Source organism: Aotus nancymaae, unplaced genomic scaffold (assembly GCF_030222135.1).
Source record: "Aotus nancymaae isolate 86718 unplaced genomic scaffold, 86718_ANA_hifiasm-v0.15.2.pri h1tg000076l, whole genome shotgun sequence".
NCBI lineage: Eukaryota > Metazoa > Chordata > Mammalia > Primates > Aotidae > Aotus > Aotus nancymaae.
Genome location: NW_026988491.1, coordinates 10,982,714 through 11,007,946, shown reverse-complemented (window position 1 = coordinate 11,007,946; position 25,233 = coordinate 10,982,714). Strand labels below are relative to the sequence as shown.

The 25,233-nt window shown below is 51.0% G+C and overlaps 1 protein-coding gene across 4 annotated transcripts; it reads left to right on the top strand.

Annotated features, from left to right (window-relative positions):
* Positions 1 to 4,721: 4,721 nt before the first annotated feature.
* Positions 4,722 to 22,375, top strand: TXN2 (thioredoxin 2). Of its 4 annotated transcripts, XM_012476355.3 has the most exons (5): positions 5,239 to 5,305; positions 5,623 to 5,873; positions 10,954 to 11,077; positions 21,488 to 21,610; positions 22,080 to 22,375. In XM_012476355.3, the coding sequence occupies exons 1-4, from the start codon at positions 5,300 to 5,302 to the stop codon at positions 21,599 to 21,601; spliced, it is 495 nt and encodes a 164-aa protein (XP_012331778.1). In that variant the 5' UTR covers positions 5,239 to 5,299; the 3' UTR covers positions 21,602 to 21,610; positions 22,080 to 22,375. The 4 variants fall into 4 exon arrangements, with proteins under 4 accessions (XP_012331779.1, XP_012331780.1, XP_012331781.1 ...); XM_012476356.3 differs by lacking the exon at positions 5,239 to 5,305 and adding an exon at positions 4,722 to 4,830 and having other exon boundaries at positions 21,488 to 22,375; XM_012476357.3 differs by lacking the exon at positions 5,239 to 5,305 and adding an exon at positions 4,923 to 4,968 and having other exon boundaries at positions 21,488 to 22,375.
* Positions 22,376 to 25,233: the final 2,858 nt, after the last annotated feature.

Sequence of the window (25,233 nt, the reverse complement as noted above, 5' to 3'; positions counted from 1 at the left end):
TTCGAGACTAGCCTAGCCAATGTGGTGAAACCCCATCTCTACCAAAAATATAAAAAATTAGCCAGGTGTGGTGGTGCTTGCCTGTAATCCCAGCTACTCGGGATTACAAAATCGAACCACTAAGATCCACTGAGGCGGGTGGATCACTTAAGGTCAGGAGTTCAAGACCAGCCTGGCCAACATGGTGAAACTCCCTCCTCGTGGTGGTGCTCACCTGTAATCCCAGCTATTCGGGAGGCTGAAGCAGAAGAATTGCTTGAATCAGGGAGGTGGAGGTTGTGATGAGCCAAGATCATGCCCCTGTACTCCAGCCTGGGCGACAGAGCTAGCTCTGTGTCAAAAAGAAAAAAGAAAATGGGCAGGGTGGGAGCACCCTTCTGGGGTCTCTATTATACCCCATTGTAGTAGAGTTTGATTGCTGCAAGGCCAGCCCACATGGGAGAACTGGGGTTATCACTCTAGTCAGTCTCCCTGAGGGGTTGGAGGTTGAGGATTTTGTAGATAGTTTGGTGGGCAAGGGGCTAGGGAATGGGCACTGCTGATTGGTTGGGGATGAAATCATAGGGATGTGGAATATGGTCCTGGTCCTCCTGCACTGAGCTTGCCTCTGGGTAGGGCCACAGGATCAGTTGAGTCATGAGTCACAAGTCCAGGTGGGGTCAGTCTGAAGGATGACAACCCTCAGGAAGTCCTGAGAACATGTGCCCAAGGTGGTTGGCGTACAGCTTTGGTTTTAAACATTTTAGGAAGACATTGTAACCGCCCCATGGGTTCACCTTGCCTGCTGCCTAGACAGAGCCGATTTCTCAAGACAGGGGAATTGCAATCAAGAGTAATTCACACAGAGCCGGCTGTGCGGGAGACTGGAGTTTTCTTATTACTCAAATCAGACTCCCTGAGCATTTGGGGATCAGAGTTTTTAAGGACAACTTAGTACATTGGGGGAAGCCAGTGAGCCAGGAGTGGTGATTGGTCAGGTCAGAGATAAAATCACAGGGAGTGGAAGCTGTCGTCTTGTGCTGAGTCAGTTCCTGGGTTGGGGATACAAGATCAGATGAGCCAGTTTATGGATCCGGGTGGTTCCAGCTGATCCAGCAAGTGCAGGGTCTGCAAAATAGCTCAAGCACTGATCTTAGGGGCAGTTTAGGGAGGGTCAGAATCTTATAGCCTCCAGCTACATGACTCCTCAACCATAATTTCTAATCTTGTGGCTAATTTCTTTGTTGTACAAAGACAGTCTAGTCACCAGGCAAGAAGGAGGTTAGTTTTGGCAAAGAGCTGTTATCGTCTTTGTTTTTATTTGTTCTTGTTTTTGTTTTGTTTTTGTTTTGAGACAGAGTCTCGCTCTGTCTCCCAGGCTGGAGTGCAGTGCCGCAATCTCGGCTCACTGCAGCCTCCGCCTCCTGGGTTCAAGTGATTCTCCTGCCTCAGCCTCCTGAGTATTTGGGATTACGGGCACGCCACCACGCCAGGCTATTTGTTTGTGTGTATTTTTAGTAGACATGGAGTTTCACCAGGTTGGCCAGGCTTGTCTCCAACTCCTGACCTTAGGTGATCCTCCCACCTCAGCCTCCCAAAGTGCTGGGATTACAGATGTGAGCCACTGCGCCCAGCCTCGTCTTCATTTTAAACTATAAACTAAGTTCCTCTCAAAGTTACTTCAGTCTATGCCCAAGAATGAACAAGGAAAGCTTGGAGATTAGAAGCAAGATGGTGTCAGTTAGGTTAGATATCTTTTACTGTCTCAGTCATAATTGCGCAATGGTGGTTTCAACATGAGACTTCAATCAAATACATTTAATAAATACATTGATTTGGTCCGGAAAGGCAGGACAACCCGAAGTGAGGGCTTCCAGCTTATAGGTAGATATAGCACTGCTGGAGTGCAGTGGCACGATTTTGGCTCACTGCAACTTCATCTCCTGGGTTCAAGCGATTCTCCTGCCTCAGCCTCCTGAGTAGCTGGGATTACAGGCACGTGCCACCATGCCCAGCTAATCTTTGTATTTTTAATAGAGATGGGGTCTCATCATGTTGGCCAGGCTGCTCTCGAACTCTTGACCTCAGGTGATCCACCTGCCTCAACCTCTCAAAGTTGTGGCGTTACAGGTGTAAGCCACTGCACCCAGCCTTGGTTGAATTTATCTAAAGACCTAGGAATAACAGAAAGGAATGCCTGGGTTAAGATAAAGGATTGTGGGGCTGGGCGCGGTGGCTCACGCCTGTAATCCCAGCACTTTGGGAGGCCAAGGCGGGTGGATCACAAGATTAAAAGATCGAGACCATCCTGGTCAACATGGTGAAACCCCGTCTCTACTAAAAATACAAAAAATTAGCTGGGCATGGTGGCACGTGCCTGTAATCCCAGCTACTCAGGAGGCTGAGGCAGGAGAATTGCCTGAACCCAGGAGGCAGAGGTTGCGGTGAGCTGAGATCATGCCATTGCACTCCAGCCTGGGTAACAAGAGCGAAACTCTGTCTCAAAAAAAAAAAAGATAAAGGATTGTGGAGACCCAAGTTTTTATTTGCAGAGGAAGCCTTCAGGTAGTAGGCTTCAGAGAGAATAGGTTGTAAAATATTTCTTATCAGACTTAAAGTCTGTGTTGATATTAATGCCAGAGAGGTATAATGAAACGGGTCCGACCCTCACTTCCCATCATGGCCTGAAACAGTCTCTCAGGTTACCTTTTGGCTAAGGAGGAAGTCCATTCAGATGGTTAGGGGGCCTTAGAATTGTATTTTGGGTTTACAATAGAGTCAGCTATGTCAGATTTCTCTTACTGTCATCATTTTTTTTTTTTTTGAGATGGAGTCTCACTCTGTTGCCCAGGCTGAAGTGCAATGGCTGAATCTCGGCTCACTGCAACCTCCATGTCCCAGGTTCCTGCGATTCTCCCACCTCAGCCTCCCAAATAGCTGAGACTACAGCCACCCACCACCATGCCTGGCTAATTTTTGTATTTTTAGTAGAGACGAGGTTTTTCCATGCTGGCCAGGCTGGTCTTGAACTCCTGATCACCTGCCTCAACCTCCTTGTTATATGTAAATTTTCACTGCCACAAAAGAAGTAGCACTTGAATATAAATTTTCTCAGCAAGACAATTTCTAGAAGGGTGCATCTCACAGATGGAGCAATGGTGAGTACACAGTTGGATAAGGGAGGGAAAGGGGTTCTTATTCCTGATGCAGATAGCCCCTACTGTTGTGTTGTTCCCCTATTGGCTATGGTTGGACCGCAGCGTCTAAACTAATTCCAATTGGCTACTTTAAAGAGAGCAGGGGTACCAGCTGGAGTGGCAGGGTGGGTAGTTTGGTGGGAAGGATGGTTACAGAACAGGTCAGAGCAGGTGACCAGGGAGAATAGATGTGAACTACTGGTTAGAACTGGTGGGAAAGTTGTTTACTGAAACTAGAGGCAAGGGGGCACAGACAACCAGTAAGTTAAACTTTAAAATGGAGAATTAAAGAATAAGAGAGGGCCAGGCGCAGTGGCTCACGCCTGTAATCCTAGCACTTTGGGAGGCCGAGGCAGGTGGATCACGAGGTCAAGAGATCGAGACCATCCTGGTCAACACGGTGAAACCCCGTCTCTACTAAAAATACAAAAAATTAGCTGGGCATGGTGGCACGTGCCTGTAATCCCAGCTACTCAGGAGGCTGAGGCCGGAGAATTGCCTGAACCCAGGAGGCGGAGGTTGTGGTGACCCGAGATCGCGCCATTGCACTCCAGCCTGGGTAACAAGAGCGAAACTCCATCTCAAAAAAAAAAAAAAAAGAGAAGAAGAGAGCTGAACATACTGACATACTGATTCTTTGAAGAAAAACTTGGAGTTCACTATATCTAACATCCCAAAGTGCTGGGATTACAGGTGTGAGCCACCGCACCCAGCCTACTGTCATCATTCTGCAAAGGCAGTTCCAATAATACAGAATATTGTCTGGTCAACGATGGATGCACAGAGGCACAGAGGAGGCCATGGAAGGGTCACCAGAGATGATACCTGTATAAGTCTATCCTGGTCAGCATGGTGAAACCCCGTCTCTACTAAAATGCAAAAAATTAGCCGAGCGTATTGGTGTGTGCCTGTAGTCCCAGGTACTCAGGAGGCTGAGGCAGGCAAATCTCCTGAACCCGGGAGTTGGAGGTTGCAGTGAGCCAAGATCGCACCATTGCACTCCAGCTTGGGTGACACAGCGAGATCCTGTCATTCATAAATAAATAAATAAAAATAAAGCAACAGGAATTGGCAAAATCCAAAACCACGGGGACCTCTCAACCGCCTTTCTCCCTTAAGTACCCTGCTTTGCTACCGCCGCTCCGAGCTTGGGCGACAGAGCGACACGCTGCCATTCATTCATAAATAAATAAAGCAAAAGAAGTTGGCAAAATCCAAAACCACGGGGACCTCTCAACCGCCTTTCTCCCTTAAGTACCTTCCCTTGTTACACACCCCACCCCCGCTCCCGCCGCCGCTCCCGCCCCATCAGCTCCTCTTCCGGTCCTTACTCTAGGGCCCGCCCACCTCTTCCAGTTCCTCCCCCGCAACCCTCCATCTGCCCAGACCAGGGTTGGCCCGCCTCTTCCAATCCCTACCCCAACGGCCTCTCCATTGCTTCCGGTCCCTAACTGAGGCCCCGCCCCTTCGGCTGTGCTCCCTCCCGCCATCCCTTTTGTCGGAAAATCCTCGACCCCCAAATTGGAGACGGATGCTTTTCCGCCTGTCTGCTCCCGGAAGTGACGCTAAGGCCCGCCCTCTAAGGAAGTGACGACGGGAGTGCCCTTGACAGGGAGGGCTGGGTTGTGCATCCCTCCGCTGGCAGTGCAGGGAGGTAGGAGCGCCGTGGGGATGGCCCGAGGTGGTGTCGAGGCTGTGGCATTCCGCTAGCGCGTTCCTGCGCAGACTGGCGGCTGGGCGGGTGGAGGCCCCGGGCGCGGGGACCTGGCTCGCCGGAGAGCCGGGGTCCCTGGTAGGTTCGATTTTACCCAGTTCCCTCCACACATGTCCCTTCTTGATTGGTTCCCTCCAGTACATGTCTCTTCGTTTTTGGTTCCTCTCACACTCTTAGTTCCTCCTTGAATTGTTACGTGTCATCTTTCCCGGTCCTTTTATCCTCCTAATCTCCCATTAAAACACGTTTTCAAAGAGCAATAGATGGAGTGAGGACTTGGCGGACGACCCTAGGTTCCAATGTTGGCTGTCACTTAATAGCGGGGGTACCTTGCGCATGTCACTTAACTTGCTTGAGCCTCGAATTCCTTTCCTTATTTGCGATATGGGCAGTACAACAGCAACCAATAATGCATGTAAGGCACTTGGCCCTTAGCAGGTGCACCATAAATATTGGTTTATTCCTCTCATTCTTCTGTAATAATCTAAATCCTGATTTCTTCTTGGTTGTGAAGCCAGTTTTCCTGTCCTTCTGGTTTGCCTCGCTATTCCTTCCCTTTGATTCTCATTGCTTCGTCACTTCTACACTACAAATCTTATATATTATTTCCTTGCATTTTGCTTCCAACTCTGCCTCTTCTTGAACCCCAAGTACTCCCCAAATCCCTTTCTTTTTCTAGTGTGTTGCCTTCCTTTTTGTGTACCCCAGTTCTTCCACCTCTTTCCCTCACAGATGGCTCAGCGACTTCTCGTGAGGAGGTTCCTGGCCTCGGTCGTCTCCAGGAAGCCCTCTCAGGGTTGGTGGCCACCCCTCGCTTCCAGAGCCCTGCAGACCCCTGGTGGGCTGACTGTAACACCCAACCCAGCCCGGACAATATACACCACCAGGATCTCCTTGACGACCTTTAATATCCAGGATGGACCCGACTTTCAAGACCGAGTAGTCAACAGTGAGACGCCAGTGGTTGTGGATTTCCATGCACAGTGAGTACTGCGGGTCCATGGAAGACTAGGGTCCTACATGTTCAACTGTTTATTGAATGCCTGCTACGTCCCAGGACCATATTTGATGCTGCTAGTCTCAAACTCCTAGGCTCAATCGACTTTCCTGCCTCAGCCTCCCAGAGTGCTGAGATTACAGGTGTGAAATATTGCACCTGACCAGAAGGTTTGATTTCCTAGGAGGTGCCGTATCTCCCTAAAAAGACATCATACCAGCTTATGTGCCCACAAGTTATGCGTGGGAGTACCTGAGAAACTGAAAAATTAAGAAGTAAATTTATTTATTTATTTATTTATTTATTTGAGATGGGGTCTCACTCTGTTGCCCCGTGAACTCTCGGCTCACTGCAGCCTCCGCCTCCTGGGTTCAAGCAATTTTCCCACCTCAGCCTCCTGAGTAGCTGGGATTACAGGGGTGTACCACTATACCCAGCTAATTTTTGCATTTTTTTTTTCTTTATCTCTTCAGTATTCTGAAAATTTTTGTATTTTTAGTAGAGATGGGGTTTCACTATGTTGGCCAGGCTGGTCTCCTGACCTCAGGTGATCCACCCACCTTGGCCTCCCAAAGTGCTGGGATTGCAGGCATGAGCCACCACATCCAGCAAAATTAAGTAATTTTAATTTCCTATGCACCCTTTTTTTTTTTTTTTTTTGAGATGGAGTCTTGCTCTGTTTCCCAGGCTGGAGTGCAGTGGCACAATCTCAGCTTACTGCAGCCTCCACCTCCCGGGTTCAAGCCATTCTCCTGCCTCAACCTCCTGAATAGCTGAGATTACAGGCTCCCGTCATCACACCTGGCTAATTTTTGCATTTTTAATAGAGACTCATTACAAAGACTGGTCAGACCCAGTCCCTGCCCTCAAGGGGAGTGCAGTCTGGTAGAAGACAGATGAGTGAACAGTCTGCAAAGCTGACTGTGGTTAGTGCTGGGAAACACATATTGTGTTCTCACTGCCCAGAAAGCTCAGCATCATCTGCGTGGACCAGAGCTGGAAAAATACAACTGTAGTGTCACCTTGTTTTTGGTGTATACCAGTTCCTGGCCCTGCAGATAAGTTGATTTTAACATCTTGCCATGAAAACTGTGGGAAGGGCTGGCAAAAAGTTATCAGTGTTGGCCTGGCATGGTGGCTCATGCCTGTAATCCCAGCACTTTGGTAGGCTAAGGTGGGTGGATCATTTGAGATCAGGTGTTTGAGACCAACCTGGTAACCAAACCCTGTCTACTAAAAATAGAAAAGTAGCCAGGGGTGGTAGTGTGCGCCTGTAATCCCAGCTACCTGGGAGGCTGAGGCAGGAGAATCACTTGAACCCAAGAGGCAGAGGTTGCAGTGAGCCGAGATCATGTCATTGCACTCCAGCCTGGGCAAAAAGAGCGAAACTCTGTCTCAAAACAAAAAAGAAAAGCCGGGCGCGGTGGCTCATGCCTATAATCCCAGCACTTTGGGAGGCCGAGGCGGGTGGATCACGAGGTCAAGAGATCAAGACTATCCTGGTCAACATGGTGAAACCCCGTCTCTACTAAAAATACAAAAAAAAAAAATTAGCTGGGCATGGTGGCGCGTGCCTGTAATCCCAGCTACTTGGGAGGCTGAGGCAGGAGAATTGCCTGAACCCAGGAGGCGGAGGTTGCGGTGAGCCGAGATCGCGCCATTGCACTCCAGCCTGGGTAACAAGAATGAAACTCCGCCTCAGGAAAAAAAAAAAAAAAAAAATCAGTGTCACTGACGTGGTGCCCAAGCATACAGGGCATAGAAGGAGTTTCCTTTCAGTGCTGAGTTTGTTTTAGAGAGAAATATTTAAGTCCCTCTGCCCTTCTGATTTTTAGCCTGGCTTTTTTCATTTCTAGACCTTTGGGGCCTGGCTAGACACCTAACTACACAAAAGCTGGACAAAGTCCTCTGAATGAGGCATCCTGGGAGGAACCAGTGAAGCATAAGTTACAAAATCAGGGGCCTTCAGGTCGGTCGCAGTGGCTCATACCTGTAATCCCAGTACTTTGGGAGGCCAAGGCAGGCAGATCATCTGAGGTCAGGAGTTCGAGACCTGCCTCGCCAACATGGTGAAACCCTGTCTGTACTAAAAATACAAAAATTAGCCAGGTGTGGTGGCAGGCGCCTGTAATCCCAGCTACCCAGGAGGCTGAGGCAGGAGAATCGCTTGAACCCAGGAAGTGGAGGTTGCAGTGAGCCGAGATCACACCGTTGCACTCTAGAGCCTGTCAAAAAAGCGAAACTCAATCTCAGGGAAAAAAAAGATATTAAAGGGCCTTCTGGGCAAGTATCTGACAGATTCTTTTGCCATCTTTCTGGTTCTTTCTCTGACTCACCCTGTGGCCTTGGGCAGGCCACTTGATATTCTTGTGTACCCTTTCTTCACTTGTAATAGGAGTTAAGGTCTTGCACAAAGGGTTTTTAGGTGTTATGAGTCGTTTTTATTTTTATTTTTTTTTGAGCAAGGTCTCACTTTGTCACTCTGGCTAGAATGTAGAGTGCAGTGGTACAATCAAGGCTTACTGCAGTCTCTACCTCTTGATCTCAAACAGTCCTCCCATCTTGGCCTCCCGAAGTGCTGGGATTACAGGCATGAACCACTGCACCAGGCCTGAGGGGTTTTTTTTTCTTTTTTCTTTTGAGACAGAGTCTTATTCTGTTGCCCAGGCTGGAGTACAGTGGCACGATCAGCTCGCTGCAACCTCCGCCTCCCGGGTTCAAGTGATTCTCCTGCCTCAGCCTCTCAAGTAGTTGGGACTACAGAAGCCCGTCACCACACCTGGCTAATTTTTTTGTATTTTTAGTAGAGATGAGGTTTTGCCATATTGGCCAGGCTGGTCTCCTGACCTCAGGTGATCCACCCGCCTCGGCCTCCCAGAGTGCTGGGATTACAGGTGTAAGCCACTACACCTGGCCTGTTCTCTGCATTTAAAACCGTTAGGCCTGGCTGGGTGCAGTGTGTACCACCACACCTGGCTACTCAGAAGGCTGAAGCCGGAGAATCGCTTGAACCCAGGAGGCGGAGGTCGCAGTAAGCCGAGATCACGCCATTGCACTCCAGCCTGGGCAAGAGAGTGAGACTCCATCTCAAAAATAAATAAATTCTGAGAATGAAATATGAGTTGTCAGCCAGGGGTTTGTGAAAGGTGGAACTATTTTGCCTTCCTGGTATAGTGAGCAGTCCAGAGACGGCTTCCAAAATGAACAATAAATGGAGTAATGCCTCATTTTGTTCAGTAAGGAAGTGGAGTCTGAGTTCTTCATTCAGTGCCAGGCACTTTCCTTGGTGCCACATACATAGAGATGGCAGCACCAGGCCTGTCCTGGATGAGCCCGCCAGCGAGAAGGGAATACCTGTGATTAGGGCAGTGATAGTGGTCAACTCGGGCTGTGGGATCGCAGAGTAGCCTGGGGGTGAAAGAAAACACTTTCTTTTTTGTTTTCTTTTTTGTTTTGTTTTGCTTTGTTTTTTGTTGTTGTTATTGTTGTTGTTTTTTGAGACAGAGTCTTGCTCTGTCGCCAGGTGCCAGGCTGGAGTGCAGTGGCGCAAGCTCGGCTCACTGCAACCTCTGCCTCCCGGGTTCAAGCAATGCTTCTGCCTCAGTCTCCCAAGTAGCTGGGACTACAGGCACGCGCCACCACGCCCAGCTAATTTTTGTATTTTTTAGTAGAGATGGGGTTTCACCATGTTGGCCAGGATGATCTCCATCTCTTGACCTCGTGATCCACCCACCTCGGCCTCCCAAAGTGCTGCGATTACAGGTGTGAGCCACCGCACCTGACCTGCTTTGTTTTTTGAGACGGAATCTTACTCTGTCACCCAGGCTGGAGTGCAGTGGCGTGATCTCAGCTCACTTAAACCTCTGCCTCCTGGGTTCAAGCAATTCTGCCTCAGCCTCCCTAGTAGCTGGGACTACAGGTGCACACCACCACACCTAGCTATTTTTTGTATTTTTAGTAGAGACGGGTTTTGCCATGTTGGCCAGGGTGGTCTCAAACTCCTGACTTCAAGTGATCCACTCACCTCGACCTCCCAAAGTGCTGGGATTATAGGTTTGGGCCACCACGCCCAGCCAAAGAAAACACTTTCAACACAGCTTTGGTTGTGATTGATCCCAGCTGTGCTTCTCTAATCTTGCACAGGTTTCTTAACTCCTACAGGCCTCAGTCTCTTTGGAAGGTGCGTTCTCTTTGCAAAGTTGAGGGGTATGTTTGGTAAGAGCAGAGCAAGTACTTCCACAGGGACTGGCATGTCGTAGATACTCCTGGCCATTGGTTCCTGCCTTTTAGTTCTCAGTCCACACGGTGTTTGAAATAATCCCACAGCTTCCAACGCATGTTTGCCCACATTGCCTTCGTCGATCTCTCATAAAAGCTTTGAGAGCCATGATCTCTCTTTTTCAGTTGGAGAAACTGGGGCCCAGAGTAATCGGTTGGTGAGGAACCTCTGTTTAGACCTTTTAACTTCCAATCCCATATTCTTGTATATGATATTATATTTATCTGAGATATACTGAAATAAGTCACTTTTATAAGAGTCTGTGATGAGGCCTGTGTTTTAGAAGTCTGGGATCTGTGAAGATTACCCATGTGCAGAATCTCCTGGCATTATCATTTGGTGTGTTAAATTTTTTTTTTTTTTTTTGAGGTGGAGTTTTGCTCTTGTTGCCCAGGCTGGAGCGCAATGGCACAATCTTGGCTCACTACAACCTCCGCCTCTCAGGTTCAAGCAATTCTCCTGTCTCAGCCTCCCAAGTAGCTGGGATTACAGGCGCCCGCCACCACTCCTGGCTAATTTTTTGTATTTTCAGTAGAGACAGGGTTTCACTGTATTGGCCAGGCTGGTCTTGAACTCCTGACGTTGCGATCCACCCGCGTCGGCCTCCCAAAGTGCTGGGATTACAGGCATGAGCCACCGCACCCAGCCTGGTGTATTCATTTTTAAATGTGGTAAACAGAGACAATAAAGGCAAAAGATTCCTTGGAAAGATGCAGGTCTGGGGAGCCAGTAGGGGATGCTGAGTGCTCTTGTGACTGACGGGATGCTTCCTTTCTCGCCTTTGGAGGTGGTGTGGACCCTGCAAGATCCTGGGGCCGAGGTTAGAGAAGATGGTGGCCAAGCAGCACGGGAAGGTGGTGATGGCCAAGGTGGATATTGATGACCACACCGACCTTGCCATTGAGTATGAGGTATGGATTGGCAGGGGGTTGGCACAGGCCAGCCAGTGTAGGGTGCGTCAGGCCCAGGGGTAGCTGGTGTAGGAGATGTCTTGGGGAACACCAGGGAGCCAGTAAGCAGGGTGTCTAGGTTTTTCCAGAGCTTTTAGGAGCTCAGAGCGCTTTGCAGAGGTGGCTGTTGATCCTCTGGGCCACCTGTCTCTCGTCACCACTTTTAGGAAGTAGATTATATGACCCAAAAACTCGAGATCATTCTCTTACTGTTGGACTTTGGTACATTTCTTTATTCATCTACCGATGTGTTCAGGGTGCAGTCCTTTGGGAGCTCGATGCACCAAGCATTTGTGATTCTGACACAAATAAGATGAGATCTTGTCTCTAAGCAGCTCGTAGTCTAGCAGGAGAGAATAGCAGGTAGAAGGATCATATCAACATAGGGTGAGAAGTGCTAAAAGAAGAGGTGCATGAAGGAAGAAGGGACTGGGCAGGGAATGCTTCACGTTAGAGAGAAGCTCTGAGCTGAGCCGTGAAGGATGCGCAGGGAAGAAGGAAGGGTCATCTCACATGGTTGATGTGTTTGTCCGTTTATTCAGCAGATATTTGAGAGTCCCTCAAGCGCCAGGTATTGTTACTTGGTGCTGAGGATAAGCAGTGAACAAAACTGACAAAATCTCTGCCTTCATGGAGTCTACATTCTAGTATTTTAAATCAGGGGTCAGCAAACTCTTTCTCTAAAGGACCAGTTGGTATTTGAGGCTTTGCAGGGCAATGGTCTCTGCTGCAACCATTCAGCTGTCCTCGCAGCTGAAAGCAACCGTAAACACTATGCAAACAAATGAGCGTGGCTGTGTTCCAATAAAACTTTATTTACAAAAACAAGCAGTAGGCTGTATTGGGCCCGTGAACTATAGTTCGCTGACCACTGTTTTAGATAATAAGTTCAATGGAGAAAAATAACATCAGGAAAAGGGGATGGGAGTACTGAGTATGGGGCAGAGTTTCTTTTTTAAAGGGTGAGCTAGGGTAGATCTCCCTTTGAGCAAAAACAGGAAGGGAGTGAAGCATGTGGGTTATTGGAAGTACCATTCAGGCAAAGCAAAAGCCCTGAGGTCTGATGAGCCTGGATTGCTTACAGACCAGCAGGGGCCAGATGCCTGGAGTTGTGTGGGGTGGGGGAACCCTTTGGGCCTTGGAGACTACTGCAGTGGAGAAAGGGGAGAGGTCTACTTTGTCTGGGTGGCCAGAGTGAAGGGCCGAGCACGGAGCTGGGGAAAGCAGACTACAGCCAGATTGGGAGGGGTCTCTGGAGAGCCATGCTGAGGGTAGCACTGTTACAGAGCTAAGGTAGCACCTGGCAGCCTGTGGACCCAATCTGGCTCACAGACACTTTTACTCTGGCACTCGAAGTATTTTAAAGTCATAGGAACCAGATGCTATTTGAAACTCATATTTCATGTGAAAATCTAGATTTCTGGTTTTCTTGAAATACCTTTTTGTTTTTGTTTTTGTTTTGTTTTGTTTTGAGACTCTCTCTGTCGCCCAGGCTGGAGTGCAGTGGCGAGATCTCGGCTCACTGCAACCTCCGCCCCCAAGGTTCACGCAATTCTCCTGTCTCAGCCTCCCGAGTAGCTGGGATTACAGGCGCCCACCACCACACCCAGCTAATTTTTTGTATTTTTAGTAGAGACAGGGTTTCACCTTGTTAGCCAGGATGGTCTTGATCTCCTGACCTCGTGATCCACCCACCTCGGCCTTCCAAAGTGTTAGGATTACAGGCGTGAGCCACCGCACCCAGCCTTCTTTTCTTGTTTTTTTTTTTTTTTTTGAGTCTTGCCCTATTGCCCAGGCTGGAGTGCAATGGTGCAATCTCGGCTCACTGCAACCTCCACCTCCCAGGTTCAAACGATTCTCCTGCCTCAGCCTCCCGAGTAGCTGGGATTACAGGCACTTGCCACCACGCCCAGCTAATTTTTTGTATTTTTTGTAAAGATGGGGTTTCACCATGTTGGCCAGGCTGGTCTTGAACTCCTGACCTTGTGATCCGCCCACCTTGGCCTCCCAAAGTGCTGGGATTATAGGCGTGAGCCACCATGCCCAGCCCACACGTGGCCTTCTTGAAATATCTCAACCTAGCTGGAGTGAGCCTTCACCCCTCCCTCCTGCCTCCTCCAGGTAACAAGTGACTGAAAGAAAAGGCCGTTTTCTTCTTCAGAGTTTACAAGTCGAGTTCTCACTCTCACTAGACCAGCTCAAATAGAGGCATCCATCCTTTATCTAGTCCCCTGTGGCAGGAAATGGGTGGTGGGGGAGGGATGAGAATAGGCTGGCTACCCCTTGAGCTAGGCAGGGAGTGGGGAGTGATTACCCGAAGGAATATCAGTCTTCGATGACCAGAAGCAGGGGAGATGGAGACCAGGCGACAAAAGCGATGGTCACTGCAGGTGGCCACTGGAGCAGGCCTGCCTTGGGAGTTGGTAACTGAAGGCTGCTTACAGGGCCTGGGGGATGGGTGAGTCACTTTTTCAAAAAGTTTGGCCACTGACTGCTCAGTCAGGGAGGCATCTGTCTGCCCATTTGTACGCCCCTAGCTTTCCCCTGCCTTTCTACTCCTCAGTAAGAGCCCAGGCTGGGGCTCCTAGGGCCTCTCACAGGTCATGAGTGGGCTTCAGATGTCTCCGGCCTCCTCATGGCTTTGCCAGACACCACAGCTTTAGCCTCAGCCAATGTAGCAGACACCCCCTGAGGGCCAGCCGTGTGCAGGGACTGTGGTAACTACTTCGAGTGCAAAGAAGACCACAGGCCCCACCCCAGTGTCTCGTGGGGTGGCGGGAATGCCAAGGACCGTTCCCAGGAGCCTGTTGTGGTGGTGGGCACTGAAGTCCTGCCGTGAAGCCTGGGAGGTGAGAGGGAATGCCTCTTGTGGAATCCTCTCAATCTCCCGCTACCACTCCCTGCCTCGGCCTCCCAAAGTGCTGGGATTACAGGCGTAAACCATCACGCCCGGCTCACGTGAGTGCCCTTTAAGAAGCATTGCAAAAATACACCCAAGTGACAGGAAGGGTGAAAAAGTCACCTATAATCAGATCATTCAGACACCACCACGGTCACACTTTGGGGTAACTTGTCTTTATTTGAACTTTTTTGTTTTTTTCTTTCTTGGTTTTTTGTTGGGTTTTTTTTGTTTTGTGTTTTTTTGAGACAGAGTTTCACTATTGTTGTCCAGGCTGGAGTGCAATGGCATGATCTTGGCTGACTGCAGCCTCCGTCTCCTGAGTTCAAATGATTCTTCAGCCTCAGCCTCCCAAGTAGCTGGGATCACAGGTGTGTGCCACCACACCTGGCTAATTTTTGTATTTTTAGTAGAGACAGAGTTTTGCCATGTTGGCCAGGCTAGTCTTGAACTCCTGACCTCGGGTGATCTGCCCTCCCCGCCCCGGCCTCCCAAAGTGTTGGGGTTACAGGCATGAGCCACTGCGCCTGGCTAAATTTTTTTGCTTTTTAATCTTCCATATTTCTTTTTTCTTTTTTTTTTTTTGAGACAGTCTCCCTCTGTGGCCAGGCTGGAGTGCAGTAGTGCTATCTTGGCTCACTGCAACCTCCACTTCCTAGATTCAAGCAATTCTCCTGCCTCAGCCTCCCGAGTAGCTGGGGATTACAGGCACCCACCACCATGCCCAGCTAATTTTTGTATTTTTAGTAAAGACAGTGTTTCCCCATGTTGGCCAGGTTGGTCTCAAACTCCTGACCTCGGGATCTGCCCGCCTTGGCCTCCCAAAGTGCTGGGATTACAGGCGTGAGCCACTGCCCCAGCCACCAAGACTGCATTTCCAACAAGCTCTCAGGTGATACCAAGGCTGGCCACCCTGAGCCAACATGGAAAAGCCAAAGTTCTCCTTTTTTTTTTTTTTTTTTTTGAGACAGAGTCTCACTCTGTTGCCCAGCCTGGAGTGCAGTAGCGCTATCTCATCTCACTGCAACCTCCGCCTCCCGGGTTCAAGCGATTCTCCTGCCTCAGCGTCCTGAGTAGCTGAGACTACAGGCACCTGCCACCACACCTGGCTGATTTTTGTATTTTTAGTAGAGACAGGGTTTCACTGTATTGGCCAGGCTGGTCTTGAACTCCTGACCTCGTGATCCACCCTCCTTAGCCTCCAAAAATGCTGGGATTACAGGCATGAGCCACCACACCCAGCCTGAAGCCAAAGTTCTGAAAGCCCTGGAGTGACTTTCTGGTTCTGAAGGCCCTGGACTGACTTTCTGCCCTTCAGAAGCCTGTGTCTCAGCTACTGCTCTCTGCACAGACTGCTTGCCAATGAGAAAGTTCACTGGACAAATGTATAATGGCATGTGCCCATCATTCCAGTGCTATCCAGAGTTCCACCACCCTCAGCTCCCCTGTTCTCCAGCAGTTCACTCTCCTTCCCACCCCTCATCTCCCTTAACCTCCCAGCAGGCAGTAATCTCTTTTTTTTTTGTTCTTTTTGAGGATTGTATGTTTTTAGGGCAGTTTTAGGTTGACAGCAAAGTTGAGAGGAAGGGGAAGGTACAGAGACTTCCTACATGACCCCTGCCTTCCTGCATCCGCAGCCTCCCCGACTATCAACAGCCTCCACCAGGTGATCCATTTGTCACAACTGATGAACCTACACTGACATCATTATCTCCCAAAGCCAAAAGTTTACATCGGGAGTCACTCCTGGTGTTGTGCCTTCTGTGGGTTTGGACAAGTGTGTAATAGCCGGTGTCCACCATTCTGGCATCATACAGAGTCGTTTCACTGCCTCTGTGTCCTCTGTGCTCTGTCTGTTCATCTCTTCTTCCTCCTCCGTCCAGCCCTGGCAACTCTGGATCTTTTCACTGTCTCCCTAATTTTGCCAGAATGTCGTGTTGTTGGATTTGATTTTTTTAATAATAGTTCTTCCAAGAACCGTCTCATATCTAAAAGCTTTTACAAAACACTTGGCATTTTGCATTTGAAGCATGAGGTCCTTTAATGTGTCCCCACATGTTCTTCCCCCTGCTGGGACTCAGTAGATGTCTCTGACTCTTTGCTCCTGGGCAGACGCACCGCAGAGTTTGATGCCCTGGACTGCAAAGTCAAACAGATCTTGTTTCAGTTCCCAACTCTTTTCTTTTTCTGAGATGGAGTCTCACCCTTTCACCCAGGCTGGAATGAAGTGGTGCGATCTCAGCTCACTGCAACCTCCGCCTCTCGGGTTCAAGCAATTCTCCTGCCTCAGCCTCCCAAGTAGCTGGGATTACAGGCGCTCACCACCACACCTGGCTAATTTTTGTATTTTTAGTAGAGACGGGGTTTCACCATGTTGGCCAGGCTGGTCTTGAACTCCTGACCTCAGATGATCCACCTGCCTCGGCCTCCCAAAGTGCTTGGATTATAGGCATGAGCCACCGTGCCTGGCCCTCTTTGTTTTGAGATAGTGTCTCACAGCATTACCCACCCTGGAGTGCCATGGCACAGTCTCAGCTCATTGCAACCTCTGCCTCCTGGGTTCAAGCCATTCTCCTGCCTCAGCCTCCTGAGTAGCTGGGACTACAGGCATGCGCCACCATGACCTGCTAATTTTTGTATTTTTAGTAGAGATGGGGTTTCACTATGTTGGCCAGACTGATCTCGAACTCCCGACCTTAGATGATCTGCCTTCCTAGTCTTCCCAAAGTGCTGAGATTACGGGCATGAGCCACCACACCCAGCATACACCACATCATTTTGCAATAGTTGCTCAGCCTTTGAGCCTCAGAATTCTCATCATTAAAATGACCCTGCCCACAGGCAGGAGTGTGTGAGATAGCATATGCAGGTGTTTATATCATCCCTGACACAAAAAAGCACCCAGTACGTGACAGTGATTTTTTTTTTTTTTTTTGAGACGGAGTTTCGCTCTTGTTACCCAGGCTGGAGTGCAATGGCGCGATCTCGGCTCACCACAACCTCCGCCTCCTGGGTTCAGGCAATTCTCCTGCCTCAGCCTCCTGAGTAGCTGGGATTACAGGCACGCACCACCATGCCCAGCTAATTTTTTGTATTTTTAGTAGAGACGGAGTTTCACCATGTTGACCAGGATGGTCTCGATCTCTTGACCTCGTGATCCACCCGCCTCAGCCTCCCAAAGTGCTGGAATTACAGGCGTGAGCCACTGCACCCGGCCGATCTTTTCCTTTTAACCCTACAATGAGCCGAGGAGGAAGTTGAAGTGTCCCACAGCACCTAGCACTGTGCCTTTCCCTTGGTAGGTCCTTAGCTGAGTTAACAGATGGATGCGATCAGGGTGAGACAGAAGACATGCCAGGACATTGAGCTCAGTGGCGGTGCAGGCGGGCTGTGGGTTAGTGGAAAGAGACTGCACACACATACACACTCCTGCCCTGAGTGTAAGGGGTCTTTATCCAAGGATAGGAGGTTCTGGCCGGGTGCGGTGGCTCATGCCTGTAATCCCAGCACTTTGGGAGGTCAAGGTGAGCAGATCACCTGAGTTCGGGGTTCAAGACCAGGCCTGACTAACATGGAGAAACCTCATCTCTACTAAAAATACAGAATTAGCTGGGCATGGTGGTGGATGCCTGTAATCCCAACTACTTGGGAGGCTGAGGCGGGAGAATTGCTTGAACCCAGGAGGCAGAGGTTGCAGTGAGCCAAGATTGTGTCATTGCAATCCAGCCTGGGCAACAAGAGCAAAACTCCATCTCAGAAAAAAAAAAGAAAAATAGGTTCCAAGTAGCTTCCTGGAACAGGACAGGCAACACAGCTTAGTGGCTCTTTTCCTCAGCTCCTCAGTTGGCTCAATCACTGCTTCTTTCACACTCAAAACATTCCAGAAGAATGTGCCATGGCCCTGTGCACTTCCATGTAAGGCAGTGTTTACAGGCACTGGCCCCTCCTGATGTGTGAGCCAAACACAGGAGCAGCAGAGCCTCAGCCACCTCCTCGGGGGAGAGGGAAGTCCCATTCCAGCCCAGGTTTCCTGTGAGCCCCTAGCATGGGGTGTGCATACGCATGTGTGTTTAAGCTCAACTTAAAAAATCCCTTGATCAGTAATGGCTACACCTCCATTCACAGCACATATGCTGTATACCTGATAACCAGCAAGGTCTGTGCGTGTTCAAGCATGTGTGGAGGTTTACATGAGTGCGATCATTATGGCCTTCATCTGGAGGGTTTTTTTTTTTTTTTTGGTGGAGACGAGGTCTTGCTATATTTCCCAGGCTGGTCTTGAACTCCTGACCTCAAGCAGTCCTGCCTTGGCCTCCCAAAGTGCTTGGGATTAGAGGTGTGAGCCACTGTGCTCGTCCCTATCTGGAGTTCTTAAGGAACACGAAGTCCACTCTCTGAGAGCCTCTTCAGTGAGCTTAGAATCCTGCCATGAAAAAAGTTAGGCCACTTCTTATACAGTGGCATAAAGTGTTTATTTTAATTAAATGAGTAGGGCACCTGTAATCCCAGCACTTTGGGAGGCCGAGGCAGGTGGATCACGAGGTCAAGAGATCGAGACCATCCTGGTCAACATGGTGAAACCCCGTCTCTACTAAAAATACAAAAAATTAGCTGGGCATGGTGGCGCGTGCCTGTAATCCCAGCTACTCAGGAGGCTGAGGCAGGAGAATTGCCTGAACCCAGGAGGCGGAGGTTGTGGTGAGCCGAGATCGCGCCATTGCACTCCAGCCTGGGTAACAAGAGCGAAACTCCGTCTCAAAAAAAAAAAAAAAAAAAAAAAAAAAGAATAGGGCAGCAGTGTGCAGGTGGGAGCCCCGGTGGTTGAGCGCTGTGCTTCTGCCAGGAGGCCCCAGCTTTGGGTGCTCCAGCTGCCTTTGCAGACCACTAGAGGGCACAAAAGAATGCCGACGAAGGCCCGGTGGCTTCAGGCGCTCCCTGGAGCCTCCTGGAGCAAGCTCTTTCTTGGGCCCTGCTCTGCCTAAAGACAGTCTGCCACGCCCATCAGCCTAGGAACAGCCTTTGAAGGGGCCTGAGGCACTAACAATGACAAGGACTGTGTCCTCTGACCTGTGTTTGTCCCCAAAGTGCCCATGAGGAGTGGAGTGCAGGGCCTGCCACGTAAAGTTAGTGGGTGAGGGCGGGACAGTCCGGCCTGCGTGCCTTTCTAACTACCATGTGCACAGTTTTTGCACACTCTACTTACTGGCTTCCAAGATGGCCCGTGTCAGGGCAGCACTGGGATATGTGAGGACCTGGTATGTTTGTATAAATCTCTGCTGTTACTTTGTAGTTAACTTGTGCGCAAGAAAAGTCTGTGTTTATCTTGTTCTGTTTATTTTTATTTTATTTTATTTATTTTATTTTATTTTATTTTATTTTTATTTTGGAGTGGGGATGGAGTCTTGCTCAGTCGCCCAGGCTGGAGTGCAATGGCGCAGTCTTGGCCCACTGCAACCTCTGTCTCAAGCGATTCTCCTGCCTCAGCCTCCCAAGTAGCTGGGACTTCAGGCATGCGCCACCACAACCGGCTAGTTTTTGTATTTTAGTAGAAATGGGGTTTCACCATGTTGGTCAGGCTGGTCTTGAACTCCTGACCTCAAGTGAGCTGCCTGCCTCGGCTTCCCAAAGTGCTAGGATTACAGGCATGAACCACTGGGCCCGGCCTATCTTGTTCTGTTTAAATGGTTTTCTCAAATGCCCACAAATACCAGGCAGGGATTCCAGGCAGCAGAGACCTCATGATGCCAGTCTGGTGGCCCGCAGACTCATCTGAATTCTGTGTAACCTATGTAGGTCCCTGAGGGAACTGAGTAAATTCTTCCCAGACCAAGAATGTTGTCCCTGCCATCTGCCTGCAACCCGCTAATAAGTGTCAGGTCATGTATGGCCAAACCTCTCCTCTCACACTGTCCAGTAGAAGTCCCTGAGTTTCTGGACCCTGTCACTCATCACGGCAGCAAGCTAACATGCTCTCATGGGGGCTCTGTTAGACTTTTCCTCGTGATCTCTGTAGCCACTGTTTTTTTGAGTGCCCACTGTGTGCCAGGCACAGTGCCAGGTTCCTACCCTTATTCGCCGGGTGCTGTGCTGAGCCGAGCCTTTACTCTCATTATTTCATTCAGCCTTCACACCCTCTAATGGAAGTGCCATTAGTATCTCCATCTTGCATCTGAGAACACTGAGGCTTAGAGCTACTGAGGGGCGTGCCCCAGCTCACCAGGCTGATAGGAGCCAGATCAGGTCAGCTAGAACCTTAGCTCTGCTTGCTTGCTTTCTCCTTTCTTTCTTTCTGTCTGTCTCCTTCCTTCCTTCCTTTCCTTTCTTTCTTTCAAGATGGAGTCTCACTCTGTCACCCAGGCTGGAATGCAGTGGTGCAATCTCTGCTGACTCCAGCCTCCACCTCCCTGGTTCAAGCAATTCTCTCACCTCAGCCTCCCAAGTAGCTGGGATTACAGGCGCCTACCACTGTGCCAGACTAATTTTTGTATTTTTAGAAGAGACAGGTTTCACCATGTTGGCCAGGCTGGTCTCAAACTCCTGACTTCAAATGAAACGATCTGCCAGCCTCGGCCTCCCAAAGTGCTGGGATTACAGGCATGAGCCACTGCGCCCAGCCTCAGCTCTGCTTTATATGTGAATCTTTCTACTTCTTGGGGTGTTTATTTGTTTGTATCGAGGCAGGGTCTCACTCTGTCACCCAGGCTGGAGTGCAATGGCACGATCACAGTATACTGCAGCCTCAGTCTCCCGGGCTCAAGTGATTCTCCTGCCCCAGCCTCCCAAGTATGGGAGTACAGGCTTGTACCACTTCTCCTGAGAATTTTTGGGGAGGGAGTTTTAGTAAATACAAGGTTTCACTCTATTGCCCAGGCTGCTCTGGAACTCTTGAACTCAAGCAATCCTCAGTCTCCTAAAGGGCTGGGATTGTAGGTGTAAGCCACTGTGTCCAGCCTATACTTGAACCTTTGATGTCCATCCCAAACCCTGAAGGTAGACATTACTCTCATTTTATGGAAAAGGACACTGAGGCTCGGAAAGGTGCTGTGACCTGGCCGAGGCCCACTTGCTAGTGAATGCAAAGTCAGGACTCGAACTGTCCCCAGCTTGTCTCCCCTGGGGCTAGGCTTTCCCTTAACTCCTCCCTGTCCCAGCCCTGGCCTGCAGCTGCATGAGTTATTTCCATCTCTCCTGTCATTCCAGCAAAACCACTGGGCCAGTGAGTCAGTCTTGTGGTTGAGGGAGGAAGGGTACTGTTGGGAGCTCACAGTGGAAGAAGTTTCTTCAGCGGGTGGCCCCCAGGCCCTGCAGTACCCCTGCACCAAGGGAAGAGCCGTGTTCCTCTAGGCCTGCCCATGGCTTTGGGAAGTCAATGCCCTGGATAAGCCACCAGCCTTCCCCATAAAGGCCCAGGAATGGCAGTTGAGAAGAGTTCACTTCCAATTCACTTGGACCCCCTTGTCCTCCCTACCCAGGTGTCGGCGGTACCCACTGTGCTGGCCATGAAGAATGGGGATGTGGTGGACAAGTTTGTGGGCATCAAGGATGAGGATCAGCTGGAGGCCTTCCTGAAGAAGCTGATTGGCTGACACATAGGGGCGAGTCCTGATTCCCTTGCCCATGCGTGGGACCCTAGTAGAACTCAGCCCTTCCGTGCCGGCCCTTGCTGTCACCTCCCTCCTGTCTGGCCCCTGGGGCCCGTGCTTAGAGCCCAGGCTCCAGCCGTGAGTGCTTCCAAGCTGGCGGACCGCCCAGGGACTGCCAGAGGATGGTTCTGCTGCTGATCCGGGGACCAACCGCTGTCTTCCCTCCCACACACCTTTTGTCCCCTCCCTCTAGGGCCTGTGGCAGTTCTCCCAGGATGCGTGGAGAGAGCCCGGGCCAGCCCACAGCATCCTGGTCAGGCAGCCACACCCTGGTCCTCGTCTCTGGTCCCTTCTGATCTGAAGCCTCGTGCCTGGCTCATCTGCCACCTGCATTTCTCTTTCCTGTTGCTGTTTTGTAAAAAGAAAAAGGAAGCCCAAACTAGCGAGAGTAATAGATAATTCTCTCATTTTTTTTTTGTAGGTCTGTAATAAAACACTTAGTCATCTCTTCCACCTCCTACTGTGAAGAGGAGACCCCAGGTCCCACACTGAAATCCCCTGCGGTTGCCCATCCACACCCCCAGGAAGCCCCCCTCCCACCTAGCCTCCCAGGCAGAGAGGCAGAAAATCAGTGATGGGCTGGGGAGCCCTGCAGAGCCTTGACCCTGAAAGGCTTGAGGCACCTCCTTCACTTGTTCACTGGCCTGTTGGTTCTCTGAGCAGGGGGCTTAACTGTGAACAAATCAGACCAATAAAGCAAGGGTCTGCAGTGTTGCATCTGTGTGGGCTTAGAGCACTTGTGACCCTTTCCCAGAGGGCATATCCACTGTCCCTGCGTCCTCCCCTACCTCCACGACCGTCTCCAACCAGCCCCTCCTGTTCACTGACACAGTTGTCAGTAGCGGCTGCTATTCTGAGGATGCTATGTGCACCATCCTCAGGCCCTCCTAAAGCAAGAGGCTGTCATCCCCATTACCCTGATGAAGACACAGGCTCATAGGATGCAGAGCTGAGGTTTCTATCCAGATGTGGTTGCCTCTGAAACCTGGGCTCCCACAGCTGATCCCCGTGGCCCTTCTGAGGCCTCCCCCACTGACGGGCTCCTGGCTGCCCCTGTGAGGATCAGGCTATCCTTTCCACGTGTGCCTGCAGAAACCTCTGGGCTTTGGGACCAGACAACCTCTCTTGGCCCCCAGCTCCTTTGGCCATGGAGGAGTGTGCCAGTTGAACCAGGCTTGCCAGCCCCTTCCCTCTGCCTTGCTCCTAGGGCCAAGCTGTCATTAGGGCTCAGTTAACCTGGATGAAGCCCCGGCTTCCTGTGAGTCGGGTGCTTGAGGGCAGGGGATGCTGACACCCTACCCCGTGGCCCCAGGGATCCTGGGAGGCTGGTGTTGCTCTGTTCCCATAGCCTCACCCTCTTCCTATTAGAACTGCCTGAGTTCCTCAGGGGCCCACCCAAGGACTGCCTTGAGAAGGCTTCTGAGACAGGGAGGAGAGGGGCCCATGGCCTCTGAAGGACCCTAGGCCCCAGGGGCTGTCACGGGTACATAGAGATGACAGAACCAGCAACTGGCATCGGTGGAGACAGGAGCTCTTGGAGTGAACATCCTGCAAAGGCCAGGAGCCCCGGGTAAGATGAGCAGGGCCTGCCCAGGCTCAGGAGGCACCACCCAGGCACCTGGTGCTATTCTGAGGGTCTCAGCTCACCACAGCCCCTCGGGGAGGTGTCACCTTTCAGTTTCCATCTGAGACCTGCCCCAAGAGGTTGAGGAGCCTTCCCCAGGTCACAAAGCCCCTGAGTGGCTGGGCTGGGATTTGAGGCCAGGCAGCCTTCTGTACCCACCCCGGGCACCACCCTCGCTGCCTCCCATCATCTGATAGAAGGTGGCGTGCATGTGATCTTCATCTCACAACAGGCAACAAGCAGGTGGTGTCAGCTCATTTAATACAGTGGGAGCCGAGCAGATCAGAGGTTGAGTAACTTCCAAAGACACCCAGTGAGCCCAGGGTAGGGCCAGAGCACAGTGCTGGGGCACCTCGACTCCCAAGCTCGGGCCCTTCCCACCAGCCCCCACTGCCACTCCTTAAAAGGCACTGTTTGCCATGCACTTTCTACACGTTACCTCATCGAATTCCACTCTTGTGAGGTGAGCATTATTTCCATGTCATAAGCAAAAAAACCAGTTCAGAGAAATTGACTTGCCCAAGGTCATGTCTAAAAAGTGATGATGCCAAATTCGAACTCAGTTGGGGTCTGGCCTCTCAGCTCAGGTAGGCGTGGAGAAGTGTGGCAGAGGCCTTGGCTAGAGGCAGGACCCGGGCACTGCCCCAGCTCCTCTCCTTAAAAGGCGCGTTGCCCTGCGAGGTGAGCCGGTGGCTGTGGCTATCCCAGGTTGGCAGCCTCTGCCCGTGAGGCTGATCCTGGCCATGAGTCATGCTGGCTGTGCTCACAGAATCCTCCGGGTGATCCTGTTTGACCAATTCCAGGACACTGACCTCACCGGAGATGCCGCTGGCTCTGGGCTGGCTCTGGGCTGTCACCCATGATTGTTCTGTGGGTGCCACGTTGGGCCCCAGGACTGTGGACAGGGTTGGCAGACACCTGCTGAAAGCCTTTAGCCGCCGGGTTGGGAAGCCAGGGAAAGGGGACAAAGTTGCAGGCTTCCCGAGCCCGAAGACAACCTGGGAGGTGGCCCATGTATATTTATTCTTGACATAGAGTGCATGTGGTTGCCTGCAGAGAGACAGCGAGGGTGGAAGCTCGAGTTTGCTGTGCTGGCTGCTTGACTTCGCACTCCCTTGCACCCCTCAGCTCTGTGACTTCTGCACTCCCTTGTGCCCCTCAGCTCTGTTGTGCCCTTCAACTCCTTGCGCCCCTCATGTTGACCAGGCTGGTCTCAAACTCCTGACCTCAGGTGATCTGCCCACCTAAGCCTCCCAAAGTGCTGGGATTATAGGCGTGAGCCACGGGGCCTTTTCTGCCCTGGCTTCAGGAGAGGGGAGTGAGGAGGGTGGCTGTATCTCTGAAGAGGGAGGACTTGGCTAAGGACCTGTCAGGTCAAGAGGATGTTGACGGCACTGCTGCTCCTGCCTTTCCCAGCAGTCCCTGCCCCTGCCAGGGGCCAGGGCCAGCTCAGCCCCCACGCTGGCCGCCTGGGGAAAGCTGCTCCAGGAAGTAAAGGTAGTTCTGGCCAGGCTGCGGAAATCCCAAATGTGTGGGCCCTGGGCAGGGAAAGGCCCAGAAAACAATGTTGGGGCCGTGTCCATGGAGGCCAGGATGCTGGCGACAGTCAGGCTGCCTGACCTGCAGCCACAGCTCCTCTCTGCTGCCTGGAACACCAGCTGGAGACATGACCCTTACCCTGGCCAGGGCTGGGGTCTCTGGCTCTGCAGGAAGCCTGGGCCACTGGTTGTTCCAAGGAGCTTCCGTTTCCAGCCACCTCCTGGCAGCAGGGCCCCGCGCCCCCGCCGCCCTTCTACAGTGATGGAAATAGGGCGGCAAGAATCCAATCTGGATTCAGATCCTGCCTTTGCCACCTCCAAGTTGTGTAACCTTAGGCAGGCTGCTTCTCCATTCTGAGGCTCTGTGTTCACTATGGTGAAATAAGCCTGGCAGTGATGCTCGCGCTTACAGG